This window comes from Macaca fascicularis, chromosome 12 (genome assembly GCF_037993035.2).
Source record: "Macaca fascicularis isolate 582-1 chromosome 12, T2T-MFA8v1.1".
NCBI lineage: Eukaryota > Metazoa > Chordata > Mammalia > Primates > Cercopithecidae > Macaca > Macaca fascicularis.
Genome location: NC_088386.1, coordinates 47,062,419 through 47,074,662, shown reverse-complemented (window position 1 = coordinate 47,074,662; position 12,244 = coordinate 47,062,419). Strand labels below are relative to the sequence as shown.

Sequence of the window (12,244 nt, the reverse complement as noted above, 5' to 3'; positions counted from 1 at the left end):
GTGTCTGTGTGTGCTTAACTATCTTTATGTGACAAAAACAGCAGCTCATGAGGTCCTACTGGAACCTCTCCCCAGGCCTTAAGAGTTTCATCCTCGGGGTCTGATTCATACTTGAGTCACCAGGGGTAGATTTAACATGAAGAGCCATGAAATTCGAACTTCTAGAATCCAGCCAGATGAAAATATTCATTTTTTTCCATTAAACATACATATATTAACGGCTTGGGCTAGGAAGTAGGGATGAGCAGATGTCTTCAGATTACTTGTCCGTGGATAAATCATTAAAATTTTGTTTGGCAAGTAAATGTTTGATCAGGGTATGCACAGGGTGCTGATGGAGAATGCCACATTCTTGCAGATTTCATATTATTGAGAAGCAAATGGACTCAGAAATGTATTGCCCAAACCCAGTTACCACATGACTTACTTTCTCTTGTTAGACCAATTATCTAAAATTCCCCAAGTTATGACAGGTTTTCAAACTTCAGCTCAGAGATCCCATCATCTACCACCAGATTTGTCAGAGTGCAAGTTTGATCCTATAGGACTTTAGCTTAAGAATATCTTATTTCTCCTCCAATTTACAGATCCTACCTTCTTTTTCCTTGTCTGTTCTCTCAGGTATCTGTTTGAAGAAATAGGTTTGGGATATACATTTGGTTGTTGAGAGTGACTGACTTTCAGCAATAGCAAACACGGGATTCCAATCTTTTGGAAGATATAATGCAGTAATGTCAAGTGACAGAACAAGTTAGAATTATGAAAACACAAAAGGGTCAGATGACTGATGAAAAGCAAATATTATTTTTTAAAAGTTTTTAAACTTAAAATTCCTATGTAACATGTTTTATTGTAAATTAATGGAATTGTGTAAGTATCTGAAACTAAGATAGGGGATCACCAACAAAAAAACAGCGGAATCTCTAAGAGTAATGAGATATAACTAGAACTTACTAATGCAAAAAATGTTTTTAAATGTACAAGGTCATATCATTATCATTTAAAAACAAAGAAATGACTGTGATGTTGAAATTTTGAAAACTTTATTGTTTTTGAAAATCAAGAGGCTCCTGTTTCAAATCCTAAGTGAATCCTATGGTATGGAGAATGGGACATTCACTTCTTGTGAAAGCTGGTCTCCAGAATGACAGCTTCATGGTGTGGCCCTGGGCCCAAGGGAGCTTCAGCTGTGTGTGGGCTCTCCCTGTTCTGACTTTGCTGTCTTGCTGCGTACTCTAGGCGGAATACCTCAAAGGCCAAAGGAGAGGGCACGGCGCTGCATCTTATGACACCCCTATGATGAGGCATCTTAAGAAAATTAATGTACTCATCAGTGATGTAAGAAAGACTGAGACCAGCAAGTCATTATTTGTCTTCCTCTGATTCTTGTCTACTTTCTTGGCATTGGTCAGGGGACCGACCAGGTTGCACTCTTTTCGTTGATTTTGTGTTGGAACATGTAGATTGCTGTGGAAATTTGTTGAAGGACATACTTTTGCACACATCTTTCTTTTCCTGCATGAAACTTTCCATCTGGAACTTACCATTTGGAATAGGAAGGTAGACTAGACTCAGAGATGGCCTCCCAATGTATGTGTATGTTAGGTTGCTGACACTGATCAAATTAAATGATGAAATTAAAACAGAGAATCGAATCTCATCTTCAACCAAAGAAACCTCTGCTTCTTCTGAAGTTATTTGCCATTTTTGATTTTTAATATACTAAAGATTTGTGTTTAATATAGTTTCTCAGTTCAGGCCTACTATGAATCAACAGTATACACTTTTAATAGCTTTTCTAATTCTCGGGACTGTTTTTCTGTCTTTAGATGTACCAGTATACATCTCAATTCACTAAAAAGGAGCTAAAAAATTAGATCTTAAACTTTAAATACAATTAAACTCCTAAAAATATAATTAATTCAAAATCACTTTCCTATACCACATCCATAATAGGCCCAATTTCTGAGCCTGATGGGATTATAAACCCCAGAGGCTGCCACTTACCAATACATGGCATTGCAGAGTTGCCTCTTAGCTTCCATGATTAACAGGAAAAAGCTTCACCATTCCCTAATGCCAAGTGTATGTAGTTTTACTACATTACTCCCTAGTCAAATACCATCCCAAGAATTCCTAGAGTCCTAAGCCTAGTACATGTCTTTAACCTTTCAAACTATACAGTTTTAAGAAGATCCAGTCAAAAAGGAAGGCCAAAGGTGCTGAACTCAGATTCATATTAGTAGTTGTGCTAAACTGCATTTGTTTAGAGGACTTCCTGTGGAGAAGGGAGTCATAACTTTTTTCAGTTAAAAAAGTCGAAGTTAACTTGAAATTAACAGAAGAAAAAGAAACTGAAGTGGAACCAATGGGATTGCTGCTTGAAAAATACTTCTTCAGAAACAAGTATCTTCTAAAAGATAGGACTTTTAACGTGCTTCTAAAAGCAGCAGATTTTCTTCTCATTTGAGATGGGCTTTTGCTTCTTTTCTTCCCTACTCTGACTCTGCGTATCTGGTTTACTTTGCTTTTCTGTGTTTCTCAGCTCTTGGGAACATCTCCTAGTTTTATGGACTTCTATATCTCTTAGGAAAAGTTGCCTTTGGTCCAGACATCAGCTCGCACCTCAGACTTTCCTTAGCAGGCCTTCACTTCTTTATGTTGAGAGTGAAACTTTTTCAGAGAAGAGCCATTGTAGCATTTGTTGACATTTCTTTTTCCTTTACTTTGTGTGTCTGTCTCAGTGTGCCTGCATCATGCTGAACTGTTCTGCATGCTTATTTTTTCTCTGCATTTCCACTGAGGATTTATTCAAAGTAAAGGAGTCTCAGCATTGTGAATGCATTTTCTCTGATGTGGCAGATTTCATTGTTGTTTTGTGTCTGTTGTGCTGGATGTGTCAGGTTGGGGGAGGTGAAGAGCAGTGATGAAGCATGAGGGGTACTGGTGTGAGTCTTTGATCTTAATAACAGAAACTCTAGGATTCCCTAAGGATTAAATATTGCCCTTTTGGTTGGCTAACATCTAGAAAAAGCTCAGTTTTCATTCCTCCTAGAGTGAATAACTAGTGGAACTCTACTTCTGGCCTTAATTCTACAATACTGTTGACAAAAGCATCATTTGTTTTTCAATTAGGAGATGTTTCTGTCACTTTCCATTCTGTTGAATTCTCCTATAAATAAATCCTCTTATTTATTTTGTGAGACAGGGTCTTGCTCTGTCACCCAGGCTGGAGTGCAGTGGTGTGATCCTGACTCACTGCAGCCTCCGCTTCCCGGGCTCAAGTGATCCTCCCGCTTCAGCCTCCTGAGTAGTTGGGACTACAGGGGTGCACCACAATACCCAGCTAATTTTTGTATTTTTAGTGGAGATGGGGTTTCAGCATGTTGCCCAGGCTGGTCTCAAACTCCTGGGCTCAAGCAGTTTGCCCACCTTGGCCTCCTAAAGTGCTGAGATTACAGGCATGAGCCACCGCACCCGGCTATCATCCTCTTTAGATATTTTACCTAGACATAATGACTGTCTCTTCCTTTCATTCAATCAAATCACATTTATTGAGCAACTATTAGTGCAAGGCATTGTGCTTATTTTTTAAATTGCAGTTATTTAGCCCTTTGCCTACCTAAACTTATTTTTATGTATACTAAAAGTTTATTTGATCTTATTTTTTCTCATTATTCTAAAGTATCTCACTTTTTTCCTACTTCTAGTCTGAAATCACACTTGAAGCCAGTAATCCCCAAACTCTAATACTTGTTTACTTAATAATTTTTAAATGATATAGCCAAAGTACCATTTTAAAATAACAATAAATTCTCCTAATTTAACAGATTCCTTATTTTTCAACCTTCTTGATCATTTACAGCCCCTCTCTGGATTTCTTATAGACTTAAATTGCTGTTGGTTTTGCTAGTTAGGAGTCCTAAAATGCTCCAAATCAGGTACATTAAATCATATCTCTGAATTTAGCCTGAAGACTTTTCCATTTTTTTTTGTTTTGCATTAGAAAGAGGTGATTATTTTTTATACCTTGGAATAATATAAAAGTGAGCAAGGCCAGTGATGGTATATTTGAATGCCTGTTGTCTTGTCATTCTTAATTATTAATAGTGTCTTCTTTACTCTAAATGTCCCAGTTTGGATAATAGATTATATGATCATTCTATGTATAACGCATATTCTTTGGCATTTCTGTTTCTACCATTCCCCAATTCCCAAATTGATTGATGCCAGGAATAATTTGGATGTTTGCATTTGCTGTTAGGTTAAATACCGAGAAAATTTCGATAAAGAAAAGGGCAAGACACCAAAATACAATCCAAAAGACAGCCAGCTCTACAAAGTCATGAAAGATGCTAATAATCTTGCAAGTGAGGTATGTTTCTAAAATTGTGGTAAAATATATAACATGGTATTTGCCATTTTAACTGTTTTTAAGTGTGCAATTCAGTAGCATTTATAACACTCACAATATTATCCAACTACTGTCACTATTTCCAAAATGTTTTCATACCAACAGAAACTCTATAACCATTAAGCAAAAACTCTCCATTCCCTCCTCCCGTCAGCTCCTGGGAACCTCTAATCTACTTTTTGTCTCTCTGCATTTTCCTATTTTAGAGAGCGCATATAAATGGAATCAAACAGTATTTGTTCTTTTGTGTCTGGCTTATTTTACTTAGCATAATATGTTCAAGGTCCATCCATGTTCTAGGATATATCAGAACTTCATGCCTTTTTATGGCTAAATAATATTCCATTGTATGTATATGCCACATTTTGTTTATCCATGCATCTGCTCACAGACACTTGGGTTGTTTCTGCCTTCTGGCTACTATGAATGAGGTATGGTTTTTCATCACCATCTCCAGCATTTGTTTGATGATGGGCTATCTCACTTTGATTTTCATTAGTGCTGTTCCATGTCCTATTTATGTGATTTCCTTTCTTCCGCCCTTAACACATAGGTTAAATATAAGGCTGACCTGAAGAAACTTCACAAACCTGTGACTGACATGAAGGAGTCTCTGATCATGAATCATGTCCTGAATACAAGCCAACTTGCCAGTTCTGTAAGCTCAGTCATCTGCTCCAGAAACAGCTCGTTTTACCCATTTGGAACTAAATTCTTTCTCTGAGCCCACATGCATCATCTTCTTTGCTACGGAAACACTAGATTACAAAATTGTTCTCATTTGAGTGTATTCTTCCAAATGACAACATTAATCTACCAATTCTCCATTGTCTATAACACCTCTCAGAATGCAAAAATGCTTCTTTGTTTTAGAATATTTAAACTTTGCCCTCCAAGTAATCATTCCCTTTTCCCTAAGGACATAGAAATACCCTCTGGAATAGTTTCTTTCACTTTTAACTTTTTACTTATAACACCTACTTTGAACAAGCCACACAACCTAAGTGTTTACATCTTAACTGACAATACTGAACTTGGATCCTCATTTTTAAAACTTTGTCTTGACCTCCTGTTCAGTGTTTGCCATTTTTAGTTTGATCTTGACAATGGTGCTGTGTAAATGTCTAATCTAAAGAGGAAAAATAGGAATGCTGAGCAGCTTCTCCATCAATGTGTCTTTTTTGCCACCTTCCCCTCAGTACCAGTACAAGAAGAAGTATGAGAAGAGTAAAGGCCACTACCACACCATACCCGATAATCTGGAGCAGCTGCACCTAAAAGAGGCCACAGAATTACAGAGTATAGTAAGTGGATCAAGACCAATTTTTCCTCTGGCGCACATTCATCCACAGTACAATGTGAAAAAAAATTTCATAGATTCCCTCCATTGTTTGAGAAAATGCACAAAGATATAAGGGGTTTTGAATTTGGTAACTTTTTGAAACAAATTCTTATGTTATAAATTACAACAACATCTACACATAGTTGAGAAATATACATGCAATTATGTGCTACTGACAGGGGCTGGAAGCATAAAGAGTGTGTTATGAGGGGACAAACCCCTCAGGGTAACTCCAATGTGCCCCATTGGTTTGTGCCCCAGGTTAGGGAACACTACAGTAGATTATAGGGAGTCAGGAAGATTTCAGACAGAGAAGTGATATGATCAGGTCTACTACTGAAAGCATTTCTGGGAATTTACAAAATTACTAAATTTGTAAGACAGTCATATACCGGCTGGGCACGGTGGCTCAAGCCTGTAATCCCAGCACTTTGGGAGGCCGAGACGGGCGGATCACGAGGTCAGGAGATGGGGACCATCCTGGCTAACACGGTGAAACCCCGTCTCTACTAAAAAATACAAAAAACTAGCCGGGCAATGTGGCAGGTGCCTGTAGTCCCAGCTACTCAGGAGGCTGAGGCAGGAGAATGGCGTGAACCCAGGAGGTGGAGCTTGCAGTGAGCTGAGATCCGGCCACTGCACTCCAGCCTGGGCAACAGAGCGAGACTCTGTCTCAAAAAAAAAAAAAAAAAGATAGTCATATACCACATGATGTGTTTGGGTCAACGGCAGACCACTTGTATGACGGTGATCCCATAAGATTATAATGGAGCTACCCTATGCAGGTGTACCATTTTAAAATCTTTAATACCATATTTTTACTGTATCTTTTCTATGTTTAGAGATATCAAGACACACAAATACTCTTGTGTTACAAGTACCTACAGATTATCAGTAAAGTAATATGCTGTACAGGTTTCTAGCCTAGGAGCAATAGGCTATACCATATAGCCTAGGTGTGTAGTAGGCTACACCATCTAGGTTTGTGTAAGTGCACTCTGTGATGTTCACACAATGATGAAATTGCATAACAAAGCCTTTCTCATAACGTATCCCAGTTGTTAAGCAATTCATGACTATAACTGAAGATTCTCAGAGGAAAGAACTTGCTATCAAATGACCTCCTGTATCACAAATTCAGCATTATTTAGGTCCTCTGTTGGGCATTAACCATGAGGGCTAACTACTAGAAATGTCCTCATGTCTTCTGTGGAGCAGTATGTGACCCCAGGCCTTTATTCCAACATCTTGTTACAACCCAAGAGCTCAGAGATTGAGCACTGCCATCAAGGTGCTGCGTGCATGAGGGCGTTCACCTGTCTTTCCAGTTCTCCTCTGTCACATACAAACATTGTGGCTCCCCCAGTTCCTAACCACATGTCATGAGGATGAGGAAATTGTATTTAAACAACAGTCGAGGATCTTTTGAGAATGCCAGGTTTTTTAACAAGTGGGTCAATATGTAAAGTAGTTTTCATTTTTATACCAATTGATTGGCTACATTAAATATATGGCCAATCAGGACCCACATAGAGTTGTTTACTTATAAATAAAGCTCCATGTGTTATCCATTCAATCTAGACCCCAGGTCTCTGAAAAAAGTTCTTGTGGAAGAAAAACTGAGGATTTTTATCAGACATGTTGATTAATGCTAATAGCGTTAATAATTTTAAAGTGTTTACAGCTACCCATCAATTATAGACCAACCTCATCTATGGGTGATTTTCCCCATGCGTTTTCTTGCATCGGCATTTCTCTCAGATGATTCTTGTCAATGATTCTTTTCTCCTTAAATTGAATCCCAATCCTAATTATGCCTTGCAGACAGTAATGGTACCCATCCCCTCAACACCCAGACAACAACAAAAATGTACTGGATCTGAAACATAACAGGACACTGTTTTGAGTGGCAATGAGATGCCATCCAATGGACAGAATATATCAATTAAAAAATACTATCCTTAAACTGCTGTCTAGGAATTGACCACAGGAGAAATATCTAACATGGCTTTCTATCACCAGGTGAAATACAAAGAAAAGTATGAAAAGGAACGAGGAAAACCCATGCTGGACTTTGAAACACCAACGTACATCACTGCCAAAGAGTCTCAGCAGATGCAGAGTGGGGTAAGTCAAAAAAACACCACCACACAACAACGATCCATCACACTGCTGAACACAAGCTCTGCCCACGACATAGCCAGTTTCCTGTCATCCAAAAGTGGCAGCTGATAAAACTTTTTATCATGTGATCACTAAAATCTTCTCCATCTCAGAAATCCTATGGTTCAGTTATGTTTTTAAAAATGCTCTAGGAAGTAGATATTTACCATACGTCTTATTTCAACAACCATTTCTGTAAAATTAGAACATGGAAAACTATTCCTAACAAACCAATTATACTGAATGTAATTTGGATTTTCCTTTATGAATGAAAAGTTCCCAACACACAGACACCCCTTTGGCTTTGAAATGCTCTACTCTTAGTAGAATGCCCCAAACCAAACAGAAGGGTATTTGTGATCAAGATGTTTATCAAGACCCCAGATAATCAAAAGTTAAGATGCCATATTCCTTATTCTAGAATTGTAAGCAGAAGCATTAAATTTTTTTTGTCATTTTTAATCAAGAGTAGAGAATGGAATCTTAAATCTTAGTCTGTTTTCAGTGGGAAATGGGCTTATTTGGAATTTCCATTTGCCTCTCTTCCTTCAACTATAAAGAGAAATTGTTTTAAATAAAAGTAGCAGTTTGTGGAGCTTTCTGGTGATAGAATGCCAGGTCATAAAAACTTTAAAATGGTTTCAAACAATTGGTGGATCTGAGTAAAGGATCTATAGGAGTTTCTTCTACTGTTCTTGTGACTTTCCTGTAAATTTAAAATTCCATTAAAATAACAAAATTACAAAAGTAGAGTTCCAACATGTATTCCAAGCCCCTCTGTGAGTCAGTCAAGTCTGGAGACTGGAGAGGAGATGGGGCAAGGAGGCAGAGTGGACACAAATGTAGAATTCCTCTGTGCCTTACTGCCCACCTAGGCTGTTCAGTGATTTAAAAAAAAAAAAAAGCAGGTCAAAACTCTGAGTGTGGTGGCATACACCTGTAGTCCCAGCTACTCAGGAGGCTGAGGCAGGAGGATCACTTCAGCTCAGGAGTTTGAGGCCAGCCTGTGCAACATAGCAAGAACCCATATCCAAAAAAAAAAACAGGTCATGATTAGGAAAAAAAGCAAGTTAGCATTTGGTAGCCTTAGGCTCTCCTTCCTCTGCCATTTTTTTCCCCTTGCATCACTGACTTATAATTCGGAAATAAAATCTTTTGTCACCTTAAGAAAGATGTGGGAAAGTTCAGAAGAGACAACAGAGGATTCAGAGTCTTGATGGTGCATCCATCCTTTCACTCTGCGAAGGGCCTGCCCCAGTCACAACGTTAGACTGATGAGTGAGGGGCCCATCAAAGTGTCTCAGCCTCTGAGTTTCCTTGTGGTCATTTGCTCCAGACAAAATATTTCAAGTACAATCATACATGTTTCAAATGTGTGACCATTAGCAGAACTATGATCCAGTTAAGAGCCCATACATAGAAAATGTTGTAATTTTTTTCTTCCTGAGATGGAGAGATAAATTGTAATAAATATTCTTTTTTTAACTTGTCTTTCCTTCCAACTTACATTAGAAAGAATACAGGAAAGATTATGAAGAGTCCATTAAAGGCAGAAACCTGACTGGCCTGGAGGTCACGCCAGCTTTGTTACATGTCAAATATGCAACTAAAATAGCAAGCGAGGTAGTGCCCACTTGGTGTTTTCTTTCCCTCTTAATCCAAATAATTGCACTAATGACACTCATTAATGTGTTCCTCCTACCATTTACATCACCACCTAACTGTGGGTTTCAAACTGGGTTCTCATGTGTTTGGTACTACCACCTAATCTATTACCATGTTAATTCTTCTAATTTTTTATTTGAATATTATCTTAGCATTCTGTTAACTTCAAGTTTTCATTTGATATTTAATGTTAACTGATCATGCTTATACCCTGCCTTTATTCATATTTTTACTGAACTGTGAACCCTTTAAAAATTGGAATTGTTTTTTATTTTTTTCTTCTTTGCCTAAGAGGATCAATCTAGGCTTTCTTGTCAGTGTTTCTGCTTTTCTTTCATGATATAGAAAGAGTACAGGAAAGATCTAGAGGAAAGCATCCGTGGGAAGGGCCTCACTGAAATGGAAGATACACCTGACATGCTAAGAGCAAAGAATGCCACTCAAATCCTCAATGAGGTAGGCCCACAGCTGACAGCCTGCACATAATTCATAGAGCATCATTTCTTTGTTAGCCAAATCATACTGGAAAAAGCAAAACAAAAACAGAATAGAGAAAAACAAAAACAGAATAGAGAAAAACAGAGCTTTTGATTTTCAGATTCCATATCCAACATAATTGTTAACCATTACGTAAAATATATCTCAATTTCTGATGGATATTATAACAGTATGTTTCTGTGGTGGTTATAATCTATTTGATTTAATTTGATATATTTGGTATGCTCATTTACATAAAAACACTACACTGGAGTGGTGTGTGCACCTAAGTGTAATCTTAGTTATGTACCAAACCAGATATACAATTTACTTTATACTCTAATCTTCTAAGCAGAGAATGCTAAAAGTATTCAAAAGAAGGCCTCTGTTGACCCATATTGACCTGCATAGAATAGTTTCCTCTAGAGGGCTTCTGCAGACGCCACTCCATCCTACCACACGGAAGAGTGAAGGTGAAGAGTAGCAAGCGACACTATCTGTGACAGCTGGGGTGGTGTGTTGTGTGACTTTATATTCACTCTGTATGTTTATTACCTAGTAGTAGAATTTAGGTACCTTTTTTTTTTTTCTTTTAATGCTACTATAGAAAGAATATAAGCGAGACCTGGAACTGGAAGTCAAAGGAAGAGGCCTGAATGCCATGGCCAATGAAACTCCGGATTTTATGAGGGCCAGGAATGCTACTGATATTGCCAGTCAGGTCAGTGCTACTATTCGATGTCAATCTTTCAGGAAAGTAGTTGTAACTTTAAGGACATCAAGTGTCCCTCTGTCATCTGATTTATTGGTGACAGTCACATGCATACAATGGCATTCTTGAACATCTGCCTGGAGGAATCCACCCCAATGAAAGGATGGAGGACCCTTTGCCAGGCTCATTGCTGTCTGCCTTTCTGAGTCCATAGGCTCTGGGGACATGCAGAGCAAAGGGCAGAAACTGAGGAATTAAGTAGCTTTTTAGAGCTGGGCAGACTCGACATCCTGGCCTTGTTTCTGAGTCAATCCACTCATTTGATGCCAGGAATTCCTTGCTTAGAATATCTTGGGAGTTCTTCCTCTCCTTTCAAGCCCTAAGTTTAGAATAGTTTTTAGGCATCTTAGCTTGTCTAATGCTCATTGGTATGGGTCTTTTGCTTATTTGTCATCCTCCCAGCTTGTATATAAACATTCCATGCCTTACTATCTGCTGATGATCCCTCCTTACCCATATCCCATCCTGCATCCAACTAGATCTTCTCTCAACAGCTAGGACTTGACCTTTCTTACTGAATTTCACTCTTTAGTATAAAACTATGAACAAAATAGGAAGAAATGTCTGTTGAATGTCAAATGAATAAGTCCCTCTTGGAAAAGAAATATGGCTCACCTCTTAATCAAATCAAGCCAACAACTGTTGTGCACATTGTAAACATTTACCCAACTATTGGGTGTCTTTTACAGATTAAGTACAAGCAATCAGCAGAAATGGAGAAAGCCAATTTCACTTCTGTGGTTGATACTCCAGAGATCATTCATGCCCAACAAGTCAAGAATCTTTCAAGCCAGGTAAGGACATTCGTCATGCCATCACTCAAACCCCAATCACGGAAGAATGGAAGTCCTTCCATTAATACCTTAAGAGATTTTTCAAATCACAGTTTTTCCCAATAAAAAAGAGATTCACCAGGTGCGGTGGATCACGCCTGTATTCCCAGCACTTTGTGAGGCCAAGGCAAGTGGATCACTTAAGTCCACGAGTTTGAGATCAGCCTGGGCAATGTGGCAAAACCCTGTCTCTACAAAAATTGGCCAGGTGTGGTGGTGCACACCAGTCCCAGCTTCTAGGAAGGCTGAGGTGGGAAGATTGATTGAGCCCAGGCAGTTGAGGCTGCAATCAGCTGTGACTGTACCACTGGAGTCCCCTGGGCAACAGGGTGAGACTCTTAAAGAAAAAAGAGAGAGAGACAGGCCTGGCGCAGTGGCTCATGCCTGTAATCCCAGCACTTTGGGAGGCTGAGGTGGGTGGATCACGAGGTCAGGAGATCAAGACTATCCTGGCTAACATGGTGAAACTCCATCTCTACTAAAACACACAAAAATTAGCCGGGCGTGGTGGCGGGGGCCTGTAGTCCCAGCTACTTGGGAGGCTGAGGCAGAAGAATGGCATGAACCTGGGAGGCAGA

At 38.8% G+C, this 12,244-nt stretch overlaps 1 protein-coding gene across 50 annotated transcripts in view; it reads left to right on the top strand.

Annotated features, from left to right (window-relative positions):
- Window positions 1-12,244, top strand: part of NEB (nebulin) — a 225,713-nt gene that overhangs the window by 186,655 nt on the left and 26,814 nt on the right. For 38 of the 50 annotated variants that reach the window (XM_045367036.3, XM_045367057.3, XM_045367056.3 and 35 more), the window contains exons 138-146: window positions 1,240-1,338; window positions 4,265-4,375; window positions 4,968-5,072; window positions 5,614-5,718; window positions 7,779-7,883; window positions 9,432-9,542; window positions 9,930-10,040; window positions 10,669-10,782; window positions 11,523-11,627. In XM_045367036.3, coding sequence (XP_045222971.2) covers window positions 1,240-1,338; window positions 4,265-4,375; window positions 4,968-5,072; window positions 5,614-5,718; window positions 7,779-7,883; window positions 9,432-9,542; window positions 9,930-10,040; window positions 10,669-10,782; window positions 11,523-11,627 — 966 coding nt within the window. The remainder of the gene's footprint in view (window positions 1-1,239; window positions 1,339-4,264; window positions 4,376-4,967; window positions 5,073-5,613; window positions 5,719-7,778; window positions 7,884-9,431; window positions 9,543-9,929; window positions 10,041-10,668; window positions 10,783-11,522; window positions 11,628-12,244) is intronic. The other 12 variants (XM_005573144.5, XM_065525475.2, XM_074009110.1 and 9 more) reach the window with 1 other exon arrangement.